Genomic DNA, 19794 nt, shown 5'->3' with positions numbered 1-19794 from the left:
TCCCTCTTCCGGGCTACAACAGCGCCTCCTAGCAACAGGGCGCAGGCCGCGTTCCAATATGCTTCGCGGAAACACTGGTCGCCTCGCGACATTCAACATTTCTCTTTCAGTGTAATTGAAATAATTAAAAAAATAAATACAAGACTACTTTATATTAGTAAAGAGTAAATTTGTGTCATGGTCAACATTTAAACAAACATAAGAGGAATAGAAGATAGTACAGGAGGTACATCCGAGGTAAATGGAACGAGCTCTTTTTGTTACCTTATCTGCTCGTGCCATTGAACAGCAACACTGAGCTTTGCATGCTTCAATATTAAGAAGTGACTATAATAACGATAATGGAAATAACAACAATAATCTGTTTACCACATGACGACTGTATAAGAGTTAAATAATCCTGAGCTGATTTTATGATTAGCATATTATTATAAATAATATTAACATGGCTGCAAAACCAACAACGGTCCTCAAACATCGTATATAAATATTTTACATGTCCATTATAGTTATTCTGGCTCTTGTGTAAATTAAGCCCAAATGGTAATATCCAGGTGTAAATAAAGGAGTCTTACTTCATTTTTTTTTTGTGCATACTTTATTTATTTCCCCACGAAATCTGTTTTATAAAAGTTGCAAAATACATCCATAATATAAAACATACTGAGGATCAATGGCTGCCATGACGACGGAGGTTCTACTCTTCTTTTCACAAGTCATCTTTTGAAGCGAAATGTACCGGCTGAGCGATGCTTACGTTTCCCTTGCGGCCTCGGAGAAGAGCCTCAACGTGGTCGTCCGTGAACGGGATTTTGGAATCCTGTGATAGGAACAAAAGAACACCGACGCGTCAGCACTTTTCTCCGTATCCTGTATACATTTAGGAGAATTGAAATTACAGCCATGTGATATCACGTTATTATTGTCCAGGCAATAACAGTATGGATTTGGCACCATTTGGTGACATCTCGGTGCCGAGGAAGTACAGTGAAGTGAGTTGAGGAGTTTCATTGAGACATAAGTCGTGCTTTGCCGTCATTTTGCAGCATCTCGGCGGGGAGTCAATTGTGGATATTCACTGTATATTACTGTGTAGCATGGTTGCAAGCAGGAACATAGTGGACAAAATATGCCTGAAAAGCCAAACAAAACGGAGCACAGCCGACCTCGTTTGACCCCGACGCACCCTGTGCACTTCTCGTAGCAAAGCAAGTGCGGTTTGCGACTCAGCAGAGCTGCGTGGAACTGCTCGTAGTGGGAATCCGAACAGCGCAGTAATGCCCAATATGCGAATGGATGAGCGTCCGACCGAACGGCGAGCTCACCTAAGAGTTGCGTGCAAGCGGAGGCCAGCTTGTCAGTCGCACACCTCGCCGGTCGTCCACAAGCGCCTGGTGGCTTTCGACGGGAGCCTCTTGCAGTTCTTTCGCAAACTCTAAAGGGCAGACTATCGCTATCGTGAAGAAAAATTGCATGTTGTTGGATCCTCCGTTATGCGCTTAAAAACGCCGCTCCTCGCTATTTTGTGCCAAGCAACTACGTTGAAGGGAGTTGAGGAGCTTCAGTTTGACCAAAGTATTGCTTTGGCGCCATCTTGGTGCCAAGTAACTACGTTGAAGTGAGTTGAGGAGCTTCATTTAGACAGACGTATCGCTTTGGCACCATATTGGTGCCAAGTAACTACGTTGAAGTGAGTTGAGGAGCTTCATTTAGACAGAAGTATCGCTTTGGCGACATCTTGGTGCCAAATAACTACGTTGAAGTGAGGTGAGGAGCTTCGTTTCGACCAAAGTGTTGCTTTGGCACCATCTTGGTGTCAAGTATGTTGAAGTGAGGTGAGGAGCTTCAGTTTGATCGGAGTATTACTTTGGTCTCATGTTGGTGCCAAAAAAACTACGGTGTGTTGAAGTGTGGTGAGGAGCTCGGTTTTGAGCTTGACATCGCTTGTGGTCACGTGAGCTCACAAGACAATAGGGTCGCATCGTATGTATCTTATTTAATAATTAGTTAATTGATTTATTGTGAATAGAAATTGGTGAACTTATTTCACAATTATATTTACAAATCCCATTTTACTGAAATACAATTATAAATATATTCACAATTTTCATAAATGGTTAATTAATGAGAATCAAAATAATTACAGTTTGAAAGAATGAATTATTAAAATATGCTATTTCGCATAGAGATTTTGACAAGGTTTGCAACAAGCTGAAGTGTTCGTGGACAAGCTTCTCAAAACAAATACAGTACTTACACGTTCATCCAAACCATTTATTTTGCTTTAGTTATATAGATTTTTAAAAACGACCCCAGAACGGTCTATGCTACATAGAGTTTTTCATCAAACCATGACTCTGTTGCAGTTTCCATTCTTCTGGCGATTGGCATCTACAGTACAGTGGAACCTCTAAAGGCCTTGCGTGTTTTGCTTTTTCTTTGGCACAGACGGGTACCAAGGAAGGCAAACAGAGGGCGGATGAGGAGACGACCACGCAGCTGTAAACTTTCCACTGCAAAGCTTAACATTACAGCGGAAAATTTGGGTGACGGGGGGAAACACGCCACAGTGAACGCATCGCTTGGAACGCCAACAATCTTTAAACCTTGGCATGTGGCTGTTTTCCACGGTAAGGACACTAAGGGCCAGCTGCATTAAAGCGGAGACTGTGGAGTGTCATACTGCAGCGTCCAGAGGTAAGGCACACCAACTGGGTAAGCTATCACTAAACTCTGCAACGTTTGCATCAAGGTAACTGGGCCGTTGTTGTTTGTCGCCTTTATTCGACCTTTGCCGATGACCACGACCTGGATGACTGAGATCTACACAGATACTGTATACTACCATCAACACGCACGCTTAGTGAAAAAGGAACATTATTAAGATGTAGGGGCTACTTAGTACAATATGGCGGAAGTAGGTTACACACATAATCAGGCCAAATTGAGGCATTTTGCTTCCCTTTCCGTTAAAGTCAGCAAAGCCCCAATTGCTGGATGCTTTTAAAAGATTATCCTGAGTGACTAACCCCCGGTGTTGAGGTAACCATTTGAAAAAATATATCTCTCTCCACTTATAAAATGTCTTCTGTTAATAATAACATCATATAATGTTTTGTGTAAGTGCGAGGATAAGAAAGTAGACCCCCCCCCCTTCTCTCTCTTATATTTTATTATCACTTTGCTGTGACAAGGCAAGATGTCAGTGGTTGGGGGGCAGTTGCACGAGGCAGATGATAACTGCACGTTAATGTCTATATATGACCTTGGCTAGGGAAAAAATGGGCAGACACTTCTTAGAGCCATCGGGTCTCCTAGCATGCCAGTTTGTATTAAAGCGTACGTCTTATTATTCTCAACAGTGCTTGTCTTGTCACTTGTCTACTGAAGGGTTCATACTTTGACAAGATGTGCCAAGAGTGATTTTTCCCTCACAATCGAGGCCGATATAAAAAAAAAAAAAAAAATTAAAATTAAAATAAAAAAAAAAGTTAAACCTGTTCAACATTTCCGATGGCAAATGCTTATGGGTGAGGTCAACACCGAATCGGTGCTGAAAATGTAAAACTGAACGAAAGCCAATCAGGAAGCCACTTGATTCTTGCGCTGTTGGCATACACAAATAAAGGAGAAAACGGCGAGGTGAATTTTTGTTTGGGTTAACATCATTCAGAAAAATAAAATGAAATCAAATAAAGGTTTGCAACTGCAATGTATTAACAGATGAGCTAACAGTTAGCCTAGCGTCCTTGATTTGCGTTTCTTTGTATTGTTCTAAAATACTGCCTCTCATAGTTCATTGCTGGTACTACAGCAGACATCTGGTTTAAGGGAGGAGGCACGCGATTATTGGTGGAGCTTTTGTGTGCGTGGTGTGCTATGTTAGTCATCTTGAGTACGCCACACACTATAAGAGCAGTACGCACGGCACAATTTTTTTTCTTGTCTTTTGTGATCTCTCCCATTGTAAAAATCGGTTAAGATGTTCAAAATCAGTAAGTGTGTACTCCGCTTTCATCTGCATTCATAATAGCACAGAAATGCCTTTTTGTGAAGACTGTGAAAACCAAATCAAGAGAGAGTAACTTACACTTGTCGAGTTAAGAATGTAAAAATGGTATTGAGAATATTTCCAGTTTTACAGTGGCCACAGTTCGAGATGCCGGAATGGACCGATTCCATTTCCTGTATTCCTTTTGTGATTACTTTTTTTCCCTGAACGAATTGGCGGTCGAGGTGCCACTGTACTTAGGAAATAAATATGTTGTTAAAAAAAATCTAATAAAGGCTGAAATATGCTACGATAAGTCTAGGGTCCTTCCACTTTGATAATATTGAGGTTTTGATCCTGCGTCGACATGCTGCAGTCCTGAACATTCCTGCCGGAGCAGCTGCTCTCGAAATCCGTCATCTTACTTCCCGCCTCTCTGAACGGCTGAGGATGCGAGCGGTCGTACGCAGGCACGTAAGGCTGGCCGTAGGGCGCCAAGAGAGTCTGACAGTTTTGCTGCGGGTATGCGCCCGCGTAGGGTTGCTGAGTCTGCGGAGGGGTGTGAGTGAGCGGGAGGTTCTCGGTGCCGCTACACGGCGGGAAGCCGTTCATGCCATCGGGGTTCAGGACGGGGAGTTTAAAGGCCTCGACGGGTTCCAGACTCTCGAGCGGGTTGTAGGCTACTTCGTTTTGGCTGCACTGGCTGAAGGCGACTTGGCTGAAGTCGAAGGTGTCTTGGCCGAACGAGGACGAGGCGGCGGGCAAACAGGAAGGGGACGGAGTTTTGTTCCGCGCTTGCCGAGCGTTGCCGCAAGGTCCCGCTCGGGACGCGAGGCTCTGGAGAGTGCTGAGGATCTGCTTCTGGATGTGCGTCTGCTGCACCTGCTCCCTTTCCAAGCGGCTCTGCTGCTCCGCCAGCATCTTCACGGCCAGGCCCAGGCTGCGCACCTCGCACCCCAGCGTCTGCATCTGATCCTGCAGACCGCCCCTGGCCGCGCCGCTCTGGGTCGGCTCGCCGCGGGTCGGCCCCGGCCCGCCCGAGCTCTGCATGTGAATGACGGCGCCCCCGGGAGCCGAGGATGCTAAAGTAGCCGGTGGACGGTTGGGAAGCCGGATTCCACCTCGAGGTAGCGAGTGGAGGGAGCGCACGGACAGTCCGGGTCTCTGTGGGACAAACCGCCTGGTTGTGTTGGCTCCACCATCTTCCAGTCCAGTCTGCGGAACGAGGATGAAAACATACACTTCATGTTATAGCAATACCTTCACTGTGTCTATCTATCAAAAGCAAGAGCTGAGATTCCAAAGCATAACACATCATGATCCAAATCAGACTAGCTCATGTGTCATCTAAGCTATACGATATACGGAAAGGAAGACCTCATGATCCAAAGCAGACCACATCCTGTGTCATCCATTCATTTATTTATTTACCTAGCTATGGAAAGGTTAAGATGCTCATAATCCAAAGCATTGCACATCATGCATCATCCGTTTCCTCACCTTTTCTGTGGTCAGATCATAATGTGTTGATGCTGCTGAAGATGATGATGATGAAGATGATGGTGGCTGCTGTTGTTGTTGTGACATTGCAGCTACATCGGATCTTTGGACATTTGCGTGATCTCGCCTCAACAACGACGCCACCTGGTGGATCGAAATCAAAATAAGTCGACTCATTTTTCCGATTGTGACAGGCAAGAACGCCAACGATCAGACCTTCATCCTGTGTGTCAAGGCTTTATCCAGAATCCGTTTACGGGCTGCCAGCATGGAACTGGTGGCGGGGGAGGGGGTCACTCTCCTCTTGGTGAAGGCCACAGACGCTGTTCCCAGAGAAGACGTGGCACTCGTCTCCGCTCTTTGCTGACTCTGCGCAAGAGAGGTGACGCTCACAATCTGGACGTCGTTATCGTCCGCACACTGCTGCTGGTCCGGCCGGCTCTCGGCGCTGACTTCCCCACACCCGGATGCTTTCGCATTTCCGTCTGCTTCCGCGGAAGCCTGCTTGGCGACCTTGGTGAAGCCGGCGTGGTGGGACGTGCCTCGTAGCAAGTGTTGCAGACGTATACTGCTCCAGCTCTCCTGCAGCCCACCGACTAGATTGTGTACGTGCGACGGCGTCGCGTTGCCCCCGGCCTCCAGGGGCCTGACCCTGCCCGGCCGCCTGCCTTGGAACTCCCGGAGGAACAGGTAGATGGCCTGCGCCGACACCTTGATGTTCTCCAACTCCAGCACGGCCTTGATTTTGCGGAAACTCAAGCCGGCTTTTCTCAGCTCCACCACTTTGCGCTTGGCGGCGTCGTCCAGGCGACCCATGGCGTGGTTTCTATCTACGGAAAAGAACACCTCATGATCCAATAAGGCAGTATAAGGGATTATGGGTGACATCTCTCTGTGGCAGTGGTTCTCAAAACTTTTTACAGCAAGTACTGCCTCAAAAATACTTAATAAGCTCTTCAAGCTTTCCTGAGGAGTATATCTAATAAAAAATTTATACAATTTGTACTTAAATACATGTATGAAAACAAACAGTTCTGAAAGAGTAAATGCAAGTGGATTGTACTTAAAAATGAAATACAACTGGATTGTACTTAAATGCAGTGAACTGGATGAAAAAAAAAAAAAAAAAAAAAAGCTTACGCCACTGTATCATTATGCACAGTTTGAAAATTTTATTCAGCGATTCTTTTGCATACCACTAGAGGACACACACTACTCGCACTACAATTTGAGAATCAATTGATCTATGGGGAAGGCACAGTTCATGATCCAAAGCCCACCACATCATGAGTCATTTATTCAGGTGCATCTCAATAAATGACAATACTGTCAGACAGGTCCTTGTATTCCAGCATTGCAAACTATTTTTTAGTTTTACTTTTGGAATTATACAGATTCATTTGACACACACAAAAAAATACTTTTCAGAAGGCCAATTCCAACTTAATGTCCATATTAAAAAATCTGTTTCTTATGTAACATTCGGTTTTCTTGGAAATGGGAAAATTCTAATTTGCTAATTTTCGTTAGCTGTAAGATACCATCATCAAAAAAATACATCCAATCATAAAAGTTTACTCTGTGCAGTCAATCTATGAAATATCTGAGTCTTTGAATTAAACTACAAAAATAAATAAGGTTTCCTCATTTATTTTTTTATCTAATTTATAGAGCTGTCTATTTGTGGTAAGGAACTGCTCATGATTCAAAGCAACTTCATCAGAAAACACACCGATAAGCTACATTCACACAAGAGACTGTTGACTTGAACACCAAAGCCACCCCAAAATGTATCATATATTATCACCATAGATTACACACTTAAAGGAAAAACAAAGAACACACAAGATACACATTTACTGCAAAAGCCGTGGAGTCTTAACAGGTTTTACCCTCAAACCCTGCTTTGAGATACAAACAGGGGGGGGAAAAAAGACTGGTTTGCGTCGACAAATACAAAAACACAGTCGATCGATTACCTGGTGAAAGCAAGAGATACTTGGTGACATTCGAGACGGCCTGGGTTCGAAATCGCTCCGTCGACAAGCTAACGATAGATTTCTTTTTTTTTTTTTTTTTATCGAGGAGAGCATAAATAAACAAATGAGTCGTAAATGGCGCTCGGTAGTGACGATGTTCCGGTCCGCAACGTCATCAGCCAGCGACTCTTGAGGCCCGCAGTCGCCCCGGATTGTACAACCTGTAACAAAAACATGTAAGTTGACTATTTTATTTAATAGTTACAATTGAGAACATGATTTTATTTGCTACTTTTTATTACATGCAACGATTTGCCGTGTAGAGGAATGTCATATATACTTAATATATTGAGCATTTCTATGATTTAATAATAGCCCCGTGGTTTCCGTGTCTGCCTGAGTTGAATCGGCCTGAACGAAATTCAATGGCGGCTTTTTCCCCCCCCGCCATTGTATTTTATTTCAATCGATTGCCACTTTTTATTGTTCTAACTTAATCACGTCCTCGTGTTGACCTCTTTAAATCCACATCAATCGTAAGATTATTATTTTTTTTCTCCCAGAAGTTACACTGCAACCGAATTTTGAAACGATTTGCGGTCATGTGTGAAGCTAACAAGCTAGCACACGCACGCACACACACACACACCACGACATTCATTAATATTAACGCCACTTCTAAATTAATTCAAAACACAAGCGCTGTACTTAAACTATAATAAGTTTTGCTTGAGACTACCATCCTTTTATGGATTCAACAATGTTATATTATTGCGTGCACTGTGGATCATGCTAAAGTGTTTCTAATATTTTGGTTTTCGCACTTTGGATCGATAGATACTTTATTCATCCAAACGGACATTTCACCGTATCTGTTGTCTCCAGACACACAATGAAAACAACAAGGCAAACCAGACATGCTGAATAACTAATATTATTAAAGGTATAGAAATAAGTGTTACTGTTGCCTATCAATAATAATATTTTTTTTGGGGGGGGGGGGGGCAAATCCCAGAAGGAAAAAAAAAAGTTTTTTCCACAAGTGGGGGGGTGGGTTGGTTGGACACTTAAAATCGGATTTGTGTGAAAAATAATTGAAACCTGTTTTTGTGTGTGTGTAAGGGCTCCATCACCTACTAAGCGGAAGGAAGAGGAGAAAACTAAAGACCGAGCCAAGGAGAAGTCTGCCGTCAAGGATGGCGAAAAGGACAGAGGGCGGGAGAAAGCCAGGAAACGCCGCAGCGCGTCCACCGGCAGCAGCAGCAGCAGGTCCGGACTCCACAATCCCAAGTGATCGATTCCTAAAACATGCAACATTAAAAAAAATACAAAATAAAACATACATTGGCATTGTCTTACAGCCGTACAGCAAGCGCAAATATGTGCTCGTCTTAATGCGGCAGGTGTTGACGGAAACAAACAGAGAACGAAATGATTCCAGCCTCAACAAAATTATGATAATCACACATTCATGTGCCAGCTGCTACAGGCAACACTGATGCCCGGGCACTTCAAGGTACTCAGACTGGCTAACGGTTAGCCAGTTAACAGCCAGCCACTAACCTGAGCTCACGACAGCCAACTGTACACTCTCATTGGCTGATGCCCACGTAACTTGTCAGGCCAGGCCCCGCCTTTTAAAGCCACAAGCACGCTGCTTCAGTTATTATGCCTGAACCTTTCCTATGTCACCCTTCTATTTGCTGCTCTTTGGTTAACACATTTTTTCCTCTTTGCCATCCCTGGCGCTCTTCTAAACAAAGACCAAATCAAAACGCACTTGTGAAGTTAGTAAGTTTTTCGATGCGCATTGAGGCGAAGTCTCGAGAGATTGGCCGCCGTCACCAGCACGATGAGTTTTGTGCCATATCCTCCCAGAAACTTCTGCTCGAAATCCAAATGGTACCGCTTTTGGGGTATTCGGCACGACATGACTCTGAAGGGAGCTTAATGCTGACAGGTCACGTTTACAATCAGGTCCCGATCGAGCTCCTCTTCCAGCAGCAGCTCCGGTTCCAGCTCGGGCTCGTCCAGCGGCTCCAGCTCCTCCGGTAGCAGCCACTCGGGGTCCTCCAGCTCGCGGTCGTCCTCCTCTTCCAGCTCCTCGGGATCGCCCAGCCCGAGCCGCCGGCGCCACGACAACCGCCGCCGCTCCCGCTCGGCGTAAGTCCTTGTTAATATTCAGTCGTCGCTCGGGCTTATTTGGCACGATGATCACTGTTGTCGTTCGTCATCGTGCAGGTCCAAAACACAGAAGAGGGGGGACGATAAGGATAAAGATAAGGATAAGGAGAGGAGGAAAAGAACTCCCAGCCCCAAACCGACCAAGGTTCACTTAGGACGACTGACCAGGAATGTCACTAAGGTCTGCATTTTTAACAACAACAGTTCCTCTGAGCTTTTACAGCTGTTCCTGGGAAGAAGAAAAAAAATAAATTCTTCTTGTGCACAGGACCACATCCATGAGATCTTTGCCACGTACGGGAAAATCAAGTCGGTGGAGATGCCGATGGAGAGGCAGGTCCCGCACATGTCCAAGGGCTTCGCTTACGTGGAGTACGAGAGCCACGAGGAGGCCCAGAAGGCGCTCAAGTACATGGATGGAGGTCGGAGATTGTTGGGTTCTGTGTGTCAAACCCGTGTACGGGGTTCTTCGCCGTACAACCGTTCCAGGTTACAAATGTGTTTGCGTAGCAGCGTAATCATCAGGTTCGGGTTACTTTATTCGGACCGGTAAGTGGATGGCTTTTGCAGCAACAGTTGATTCTCTAGAACTGTTTTCATACAAATATTGACTGCAATTATGACTGAGCTACGATATTACAACTATTTTGATAATTAGTTCATCGTTTAGAGGTCTTGTTTATCTTCAAATTGTCAAAATCCTCAGGATTTTCAGCCTCTCAACAGTAAATAGTCCTCTGTGAAAGCAGACTGGTCACATTTGTTTAAAATGAAAAGGAGATTTTTGCAAACATGTCCTGTTTTTGAATAAAGGGATGGAAATTAAACAAAATTTTATCTGATTAGTTGAAAAAAAAAAAAAGACGGATTAATCTGTGATTAAAATAACGGTTCGTTTCAGCCCTACTTGTAAGTTTATTTTTTACATTTTTCTTGGTGTGGAAGATTAGGACTCTTTGTCAATATATTTATCCTTTTAATGATAAGACTTCCTCTAAAGATTCTGACTTTATTATACAACCCCCATTCCAACGACGTTGTGTTAAACATAAATAAAAAGAGAATACAATGATTTGCAAATTCAACCTATATTTAATTGAATACACCACAAAGACAAGATATTTAATGTTCAAACTGATCAACTTTAGTGTTCTGAGCAAATAATGATTAACTTGGAATTTTATGGCTGCAACACGTTCCCAAAAAGCTGGGACAGGCTCATGTTTACCACATTACCTTTTCTTTTAACAACTAGGTTGAACATGATTTGCAAATCATTGTATTGTTTTGTATTGTATTGTTTAACAACATCCCAACTTCATTGGAATTGGGGTTGTAATTTGTCACTTTTTTTTTTTTTTTTTTTTTTTTTGTGTGTAAGATTCCGACTTTTTTCTCACAAACTGGGGATTCTTTGAAAGGATTTTGACATTTTATCCTTGTATGATTGTTTCTCTTGTAAGGTTATCATTTTTTTCTTGTGGAAATGGAGCATCATTCTCACTTGTACTTTGTACATTTAGGTGATATCGTCGGCGTAGGAACAGAACTGTTGTAAACCGAGGACCCCCTGTACCTAACGTTCTGGCCAGTGAGCGTGCGCCCTCTTTGATGCTAAACGCATTTCAACTTGCGTTCGTAGGTCAGATCGACGGACAGGAGATCACGGCGGCCGCCGTGCTGCCCCAGAGGGTCCGTCCTCCCCCTCGTCGCCTGTCTCCCCCTCGCAGAATGCCCCCGCCGCCGCCCATGTGGCGACGCAGCCCCCCGCGCATGAGGAGGAGGTCGGTCTTCCTTTAAAATATAATAAGTTTCCCGCTCGGTGGCCAATCAGATGCTCTCACTGGCTGTATATGGTTACTTGCTGCCATTAAAAAATAAAAATTTCCCCGTTTAGTGGAAATTAGTTTAGTTTAGTGGAATAACTTTGTATTCTTTTTGTTGTCGCTTCAGGTCCCGCTCCCCGAGGAGGCGTTCGCCCGTACGCCGCCGCTCTCGTTCCAGATCTCCCGGCCGCAGGCGTCACCGCTCTCGCTCCAGCTCAAACTCGTCCAGATAAACAAGTTTTCTGCTTCCAGCGGAATTTCAAGTTACTTTTTATTACTCCAAAATTACAAAAAAACATGTTGCCCTCATGTAGATTTTCTTTTTTTTGTGAATTTCAAAGTGAGTTTCTTGTAATTTTTGTTATGTTGATCCTGACGAGTACAAGCTGAAATTGTGAGCCTTTCTACTCTGTATTGTCTTATTGACAGTTTGAAGAATAAAACTTGTGAAACGTCAACAGCATCAAGCTGGTTTTGTTCATGATTGTATTATTTATTTTTAGGTTGTTTGTAAAATGTTGTTGAAGCACTGTCATATAGTAGTTGAGAGGCAGAATATGACACTAATCCATTTTCTGTGGCGATTGACCCAGATTCAAACCTCGAACCTCATAACTTCGAGGCAGATGTTAACCACTTCTTCACTGTGCTCCTAATGTTACAGCTAAATTAGATTTTACTAAACTGAGGAAACGGTTAAGAATGTATTATTTAGGAAACACATGAGCGCCATGTCACATTTATTAGTGCCACACAATAGAAAGGTATTTTTTAAAATGGTCATTAATGTGACTACCCCATTTATTTTTATAATAGCTTTTTGGCAATCTGGATTGTAAGTCATTCACAGTTACTGACGTACTTAATGTTGTTTCAATTATTTATTTGTGTTATAGTCATGTTTTTCAATACAATAAAATATTTTGTGTCCCGACTTTACGTCGGCGTCGTAGGAATGAAATTCCGTCGTAAAGCAGGCGACTCCATTGTTGATGTAATACCCGACAATGTCGCTGGGGGTCGCCCCGCTCAATACAGGCTTACTTTCGCTATTGCCAGAAACCAGTTCCGAGTTGTCGCCGTCCTTGCCATCCTCACTCGTCCTCGCACCGAGTTCGTGTCGCACGGGAGTTTGAAACTTTGAGCAGCCGAGCGGAGTCGTCTTGAAGATGTTTTCAGAGCGACAAAACAACAGAAAGAGGGTGATGGAACTTATGGACAAACCGGAAAATAAAAACTGCGCCGACTGCGGAGCGGCAGGTAGACTCTCGGGGCGATATTCAATATGCTATGCACACCTATTATGTTACTCTTTTTTAATGACACTCATAAATAAATGTATTTTTTTTTTAATTTTTATTTTAGTGTAGATTTGGTTGTATCTCCCAAAAGAGTTTTGGGATGAAATAAATACATTTCATGAAGCTAACAGAATCCAATATATGTATGTGTGTAACATTCCCAAGCTTAATTGATTTGCATGAGACCATAGCTTTATCAAAAAGAGCTTGGAAAGACGATTCCAGTGAGTGTTATTTTCCCGTGTCAAATATGAAGAAAGTTCGGACTTTTTAAATCACACATCAAAAAAAAAAAGAAAAAAAAGAAAAGAAAAGCACAGTTTTCTAGGTCAGTGTCTTAATTTAACGTCAGTGCGGGTTGAGATTTTAGGTGTGACCGTTTTATTTTTTGAATCCGAAGGTTCAACTTTTGGTAATTTTCTACAACCTATTTTCATAAGAGCCGGTGTCATTGGAAAACTTGCAAAACGCAGAAACAGACAATTATAATAATAATGATGAACTTAAAGTAACTATAGAAAGCCAAGGGCCCAAGTTCACAAAAACAAAGAAAGTAATGCTCAAGAGCCAAACGCAGTTTGCAGATGGCGGTCAGGTGACGTGTGAAGATTTGAGTTTTGACACCTGTCACCTAGACCTACCGGACAGAGGTCACAACGTTACATGTGTGTGTGTTTTGTAGATCCCGAGTGGGCATCGTACACGCTGGGTGTGTTTGTGTGCCACAGTTGCTCAGGCCTCCATCGAAACATCGCCCAGATCAGCAAGGTCAAGTCTCTCCTGCTGGACCCGTGGACCATGGCACAATTGGAGGTAGAATTTGTTTTTGTGTTAGGGTTAGTTTTTTTTTTTGTTTTTTTTCCTCCAGCCCCTCTGAAGAGCGCCTGACCACAAAGGCAAGCTATGCGTGCACCAAGATTGCGTATCGCTCGCAAACATCACGTTTGTCTTCCTTCCCTCCTGCAGTTGATGGAGTCTGTGGGCAACCACGTGGCCAAGGCCAAATACGAGCAGACCGTGCCCGCCTTCTACTACCGGCCCGCTCACAAAGACTGCGCGTAAGTAGCGCACCACAAGTTTTGTCAACGGCAGCTAGACTCCTGCGTACAGAAACTTTCTGCACGTGACAAATTCAAGGTGCAGATACTATATGTAAAATTAAAATGATAATAAAGCAAAATTGCAAAGTGGTGCCCTGAGATACAAGTTCAATTCATTCGCAAACACTCAAATGACTTTTCCCTATTGAAGTGAATGGGAATGCCATTAATCTGTTCCAGCCCCCCCCCCCCCAAAAAAAAAAATCCAACAAGAAACCTAGTTTTTTAATAAGAAGAATATCATCCAATAATATTTTTAAAACATGCATTTACTGGCATAATCAAATATAATGTAAAGAACCTAAACAGTTTTTGCATCAATTGAATGGACATTGTGCTGCTCCTCCTGGTGTACGTGCTCCGGCCTCTTGGCGGCAGTATAGAACAGACATTTCGAGACAAACACGAAGAAGAGTTTCACAGCTGACTCAACGAGCTGCAGTAATAATTACTCATTTGTCCGTCATCTACCAAGTGCTAATATTAATAAAAAGTTAATTACTTACAAGAAATATATTGCAATGTTACATGAAATGTACATCTAAGCTAAAGTTGATTGACTTCTGCTTGTTACAATCATTGTGATTGTACAATATTATGTATAAATGTATATTTATGTCTTTTTAAAGTTACTAAGGTGAAATCAAAGTACTGATTTATTGATGGCTTTTAGTGTACTACAATAATGTTGTGATGTACTTGAAGACGTTGACGGTGTCGCTTTTGTTGCCGTGCAGGCTCCTGCGTGAGCAGTGGATCCGCGCCAAGTACGAGAGGAAGGAGTTCGTGCCCGGCGGGACGCAGGAATCCTACTCGGCAGGTAAAACGGTATCGTATCACTTTGCTCTTGGTTTAATCGGAAATAAATGGAAATACTCGTTCCATTCATTCCGTGACCACGGAAAAACATACAATACTCACGTAATGAAATGGAATGTAAAGAATGAAACACCATTGGCACCATTTTGCTTCATTTCAATGGACATTGTGCTGCTCCTTCTGGTGTGTGCATCTTGGCCACCTGGGGGCAGTATGATATTGACATAAGTCAAAACATGGAGACAGTCACGCTTCGGTAAGCTGCAGTAATATTAGTGGTTCTTCACAGAGGATAAAGAATATATGCCGGTGACGATTGTTGTTTTATCTGTCTACGTGTTGCTCAACCGTTTGTGTTCAAATATCCGTTTCTTAAAGGTTTATAACACCGCGGTACAGATGCCATTCATTAGCCCCTCTATGGCGTTTTGCTTTGTTTGTTAGCATTAAGCTAAACGGACTTTCCTACGGGAAAGCTACGCGGGTCTTAACTATACAACATGTAATTCTCTTTGTTTTATGTTTAGTTTGACAGTAACGTTCAAGTGGGTGTGGCAATAAGAGGCTGGAAGCCTTTTTTTCTTTTTTTTCCTTTTTGGGAAGAACTGTTCTCTATCTGCCAAAGGGCTGCTTGATGTGATGTGACGTGCTGATTGCTTGCAAGTCAAAGCAAACATCCCAAAATAATCAACAACAAAAAAAACAATTGTCCAAATGACGGCTCGCGTTGTTGAGTTATTTGACATCCCGCAACATCATTTCAGATGCTGGCAAGTGTATTTCAGTGCTGCAGTTGCTCAATCTTCTTTTTGTTCTTGTTGCATTTGACCTTAAAAGATGCCATCACTCTTTACGGAAATGCTTCCCTTGTATTTTTTCCTCAAGGGGAGTGCATTATCACTTATTTTATGACTATTACTGGCAGCATCGCATTGCTATTTAAAAAAAAAAAAAAAAAAAGAAGTGCATGACAGTGTTGGTTTTGTCTTTTTATTCTGTGTGAGCATGTGGATGTGTTTTTGTGGTTTCAGTGTGTGTGTGTGTGTGTGTGTTAGGCAATGATAACGCACATCTTCCTGCAGCGCAATTTCTGGTTTGCTCACACTCCGAGTGTTAGTAACACAAAATAAGCGAATAAAAAAAAAAAAAAAAAAAAAAAAAAATGCAGTTGATTTCATTGAGGACACACAATGAGTTGAAATATGGAGCTGTACCTAATGTTGCGACTCTTTGGAAATAATCCCACGCTGTCTTTTTTCGCACGTCACCGTGCGACAGGCTACCGGGAGGGGTTTCTATGGAAACGAGGCCGAGACAACGGCCAGTACCTCAGCCGAAAATTCATCCTGTCCGAAAAAGAGGGCGTGCTCAAGTATTTCAACAAGCAGGATGTGAGTGACGAAGATACGCAATATGAGGGTTTTTTTTCGAATCAGATTATTTCGGTACACTAGAGAGCACAAATATTAAAAATACATCACAATATGAAGCAATGCAGCTCTTATATTGGATCTGACAATTGTAACGGTGTACCTAATGAACTGTCCTGTGACTGGACATACGACAGGAATACCTGTTTCTCAACTTTTTTTTTTTTTTTTTTTGTGCCTGAAATATCTTATATGAAGATGAAAAAAAGTTACATTTGGACAACAACAAAGAAATTATAATGTTTTTTTACAATTACTTGGTTGGACTATTCGGTCTTAATTGCTATTTGTATATATTTTTGTCCGTTTTCTGAAAACGTGCATACCCACTGTTCCAAGTTAGTTGTGGGTTCAAGGTTCACCTCGAGGGAACATGTGAGTGACTTTCAACGGTCATGCATAATGTAATGATTAAAGATTTACAGTACATTCCCCAATGTGTGGATTATTATTTTTTGAAAAATAAAAACATTACATATCCTCCCTGCGGTTGACTGGCAACCAGGCACAGAGCCACCAGTTTAACAAATAAACTCCACCCATATAACAACAAATTTGGTATGCAGTAAGTAACTATACATTAAGGTTCAAAGAATGCTATAATGTTTTGTTATTTCTTTTGTGTAGGGGAGAGAGCCTAAAGCGATAATGAGCGTCGGGACGCTGAACGCTAGTTTCCAGCCGGCTAAAATCGGCACAGCCCACGGGCTTCAGATAACCTACTTGAAGGACAACAGCACCCGCAACATCTTCGTTTACCACAAGGATGGCAAGGTGAGGAGGAGCCGTGCGACGTGACGCCGTTATTGCAGCAATACATTTAGTCGCCAAAATTCACAATTTCACCCATTCGTCCGACCGTCTAGTACGCACAATTCAAATTTGGTAACAAATGGAAAAAAACGGCTTGGACTAGTTTGGCGAGAAATGGCCAAAAAGGATTCTTGAAATCAAAATTGCAGACTAGTTCATCGTTGAAGGGGGCCCCCTGGTGTTACAATTTGTTACGCTTACTGACAGGAACAGTGAGCCAACCAAGACAGAAAGAAACCAGGGAACTAAATACAAGCAAACTGACGAGACAACGAGGCACACCTGGACAAGACACGAGTGGCTGGAGGGAGCTGATTGGTTGACACGAGGCAGAGGGCTGACGAGAACAGGTGGAGACGAAAGCCAAACGAGCAGGCGGGACGTGAACGCGCGACACAGGAAAACTTGACACAACACGAAACAAACCAAATGGAATCAAAACCAAGTCGTGACACCTGGAAAATGGATCCTTCAAATCAAAATAGCCGTTTTACGGTGTCTTTTCGGGCATCGGTTCTTGAGATTTTCCATGATATACAAATTTCGTATATCGCTAATTTCGTAGCGATGAGATGAACTCTCGAGGACGGTCTCTTCTTTGAAGAACACCCAGAAATGACCAAATGGAGTCTTTGAACAATAAATGGTTTGAGGGACCGGCGTCTTGACACTTTGTTTTGTGGCTCTACGCACAATAGACATGCCTCACCAAATGTCACGTTGCGAAGCGAAACTAGCTTCGGGTCTCCATCCAGCGGGTGTTGTTAAATGCTTCGAGTCGCTTAGCAACCAAAGTGTCCTTTTCTGAAGGAAATGGTAGACTGGTTCAACGCCATCCGAGCAGGCAGATTTCGCTACCTGCAGGTGGCTTTCCCCGGAGCTCCCGCAGCTGATGTAAGTCTCTCCTACTATTACGACTAAAAGTGGTCCAATTTGGACTTGAACCCAAATGCAAAGTAACATTGAACGCGTCATTATCAATCTTCGTGAGCCTCCAAAACTAAAGAGGAACTTGCGTTGCTGTTTTTTCCAGTTGTTGCCCATGGTAACCAGGGACTACGTAAAGCAGGGCTTCATGGAGAAGACCGGTCCCAAGGTGACGTCTGCCGTTGCGGTCCGCGGTATGAAGTTTGAAATGTAAAGTCATCGTGCTTATCTCACGTACAGCACACGGAGGGTTTTAGGAAGAGGTGGTTCGCCATGGATGACAGGAGGCTCATGTACTTCAAAGATCCACTGGTGGGTACCTGACAAAGGGCTTCATGGCGATTTCCCGTCCGCTAACGCGTCTCCGTTGCGTCGCAAGGATGCCTACGCACGAGGCGAAGTGTTCATCGGCGCTAAGGAAAACGGCTACAGCGTCCTGCCGGGCCTCCCGTCGGGCGTTCAGAGCTCCCACTGGCAGTTCGGGATCACCGTAGCGACGCCGGACAGGAAGTTCGTTCTAGTGTGCGAGAGCGAGCGGGATCGGACGGACTGGATGGAGACGTTTCAGACGGTCGTCGGCAGGCCGATGCTACCTCAAGAGTACGCGGGTACGTTCGATCTGCAGCCGGGTTGCCTCATTGTTAGTTTTAGTCATCTGTGTTTGAGTAGTTCAACTTTATTTTGGGTGAATTTTATTACACAGTGGTTAGCTTCCCTTGGTGAGGTATTCGCGTCATCATCATAGCAGACTTGAAACTTTGTTTTATCGTTTTTTTTCTCTAGATTTGCTCACGATACGCAATTCTACCAAATTTCATGTCACTAAATCATTTGGTATCAATTCTTGAGGACAAAGTAGGTCAACAAATGGCCAACTTGATCGCAAAATGGCCGCTTCGAAGAAAAATGGCCGACTTGCCGTCTCTTTTCCGGTATGGCTTCTTGAGTCTTTTTTGTAGGTCCACTCGTAATAGTCATACCTCCCAAATTTCGTGTTGCTATGTGAAACTGACGCCCACGTGCGGCGAAGAAAACTACGAAACATTCTCACAGTTTACGGTCACCCTTTTGTTGGGTTATGTGAATCCATATTTGGTAGTAATCGGACAAAGTCTAGTAGTCGTTGGTCTCTGGAGTGTGTGCCCATTGCTTTGTAAAATGGTGTAATTGTAAAATTCAAGTGGTGTTTTGAACTCCCTCTCATTCCACAGTGGAGGCCAATTTTAAGCACAAACGGTGACTTTTCGGTTCCTTGAAGAAGGACTTGTGTCGCCGGACGAGGAGACGAACTCGAGGAGCCGTCGAAGGAGCAATTCTTCCCTTCTTCGCACTCGACGTTCGCACTATGAGCAACAAAATGCGTGAGAACAAGATGTTCCCGATCGGGCAACTCCAATACAGACTCGCTTATTTTTTACACGCTTGCTATTTGGATTTTACTATTTGATGTCAGTGTAATTACAAAAAAAATACAAATAAAAATCTAATTCTTGTACCGATCCAGTAGGGGGAGACAGAGTACAAGTTTGAAATGTTCTCACGTTGGCTTCACTCGTTATTGTTGCCATGGTAAATGATTTTCTAATTTTGTACAAATCTGCTAGCGCTAATTTGCATTTAGAGGCCCCATCTCCACATAATTTTCAAAACTGTGCTGCACAGGGAACTGGTTCACAACATGCAGTCAGTCCCCACACTTAACCTGTGCCTCTGTAGTGTTGCCCTTTTGGTTAGCAACAGAGTTCAAATGGGCTCAGCGATTATAGCAACTTGTTAATGAGTGCATCTTTGGGTCTAAGTATTTATTTGTTCAAGGGGGGTGGGTATTATTTGAATATTTAATATGCTGGCTCCCATTTGAAGTGAAAGCGTTAACCTCGCGCTCCTGTTCATGATGTTTCTCCGTCTGGAATGATACATAATA

The 19794-nt window shown here is 43.3% G+C and overlaps 3 protein-coding genes across 7 annotated transcripts; 2 read left to right on the top strand and 1 right to left on the bottom strand.

Moving 5' to 3' along the window:
- Nucleotides 1-2253: 2253 nt before the first annotated feature.
- On the bottom strand, nt 2254-7703 carry LOC133465973 (uncharacterized). 2 transcript variants are annotated; one of them, XM_061749206.1, is made up of 4 exons: nt 7471-7703; nt 5708-6321; nt 5492-5635; nt 2254-5206 (listed from the first exon to the last, which is right to left on the bottom strand). In XM_061749206.1, exons 2-4 carry the CDS (start codon nt 6305-6307, stop codon nt 4310-4312), a joined length of 1641 nt encoding a protein of 546 aa, XP_061605190.1. In that variant the 5' UTR covers nt 6308-6321; nt 7471-7703; the 3' UTR covers nt 2254-4309. The 2 variants fall into 2 exon arrangements, with proteins under 2 accessions (XP_061605190.1, XP_061605191.1); XM_061749207.1 differs by having other exon boundaries at nt 5708-6317.
- Nucleotides 7591-11938, top strand: LOC133465974 (RNA-binding protein with serine-rich domain 1-like). Of its 3 annotated transcripts, none has more exons than XM_061749210.1 (7): nt 7591-7706; nt 8593-8739; nt 9475-9633; nt 9712-9835; nt 9923-10076; nt 11297-11438; nt 11608-11938. In XM_061749210.1, the coding sequence occupies exons 1-7, from the start codon at nt 7606-7608 to the stop codon at nt 11711-11713; spliced, it is 933 nt and encodes a 310-aa protein (XP_061605194.1). In that variant the 5' UTR covers nt 7591-7605; the 3' UTR covers nt 11714-11938. The 3 variants fall into 3 exon arrangements, with proteins under 3 accessions (XP_061605194.1, XP_061605193.1, XP_061605192.1); XM_061749209.1 differs by having other exon boundaries at nt 9472-9633; XM_061749208.1 differs by having other exon boundaries at nt 9448-9633.
- Nucleotides 11939-12542: 604 nt separating this feature from the next.
- LOC133466123 (arf-GAP with dual PH domain-containing protein 1-like) lies at nt 12543-19763 on the top strand. Of its 2 annotated transcripts, XM_061749506.1 has the most exons (11): nt 12543-12740; nt 13464-13594; nt 13748-13839; nt 14619-14701; nt 15979-16091; nt 16758-16904; nt 17754-17837; nt 17977-18039; nt 18111-18182; nt 18250-18478; nt 19082-19760. In XM_061749506.1, exons 1-11 carry the CDS (start codon nt 12650-12652, stop codon nt 19108-19110), a joined length of 1134 nt encoding a protein of 377 aa, XP_061605490.1. In that variant the 5' UTR covers nt 12543-12649; the 3' UTR covers nt 19111-19760. The 2 variants fall into 2 exon arrangements, with proteins under 2 accessions (XP_061605490.1, XP_061605491.1); XM_061749507.1 differs by lacking the exon at nt 17754-17837 and having other exon boundaries at nt 19082-19763.
- The last annotated feature ends 31 nt before the right edge of the window (nt 19764-19794 follow it).

This window comes from Phyllopteryx taeniolatus, chromosome 16 (genome assembly GCF_024500385.1).
Source record: "Phyllopteryx taeniolatus isolate TA_2022b chromosome 16, UOR_Ptae_1.2, whole genome shotgun sequence".
Classification (NCBI taxonomy): Eukaryota; Metazoa; Chordata; class Actinopteri; order Syngnathiformes; family Syngnathidae; genus Phyllopteryx; species Phyllopteryx taeniolatus.
The sequence above is the reverse complement of the archived record's forward strand: the minus strand, read 5'-3'. Positions and strand labels throughout refer to the sequence as shown.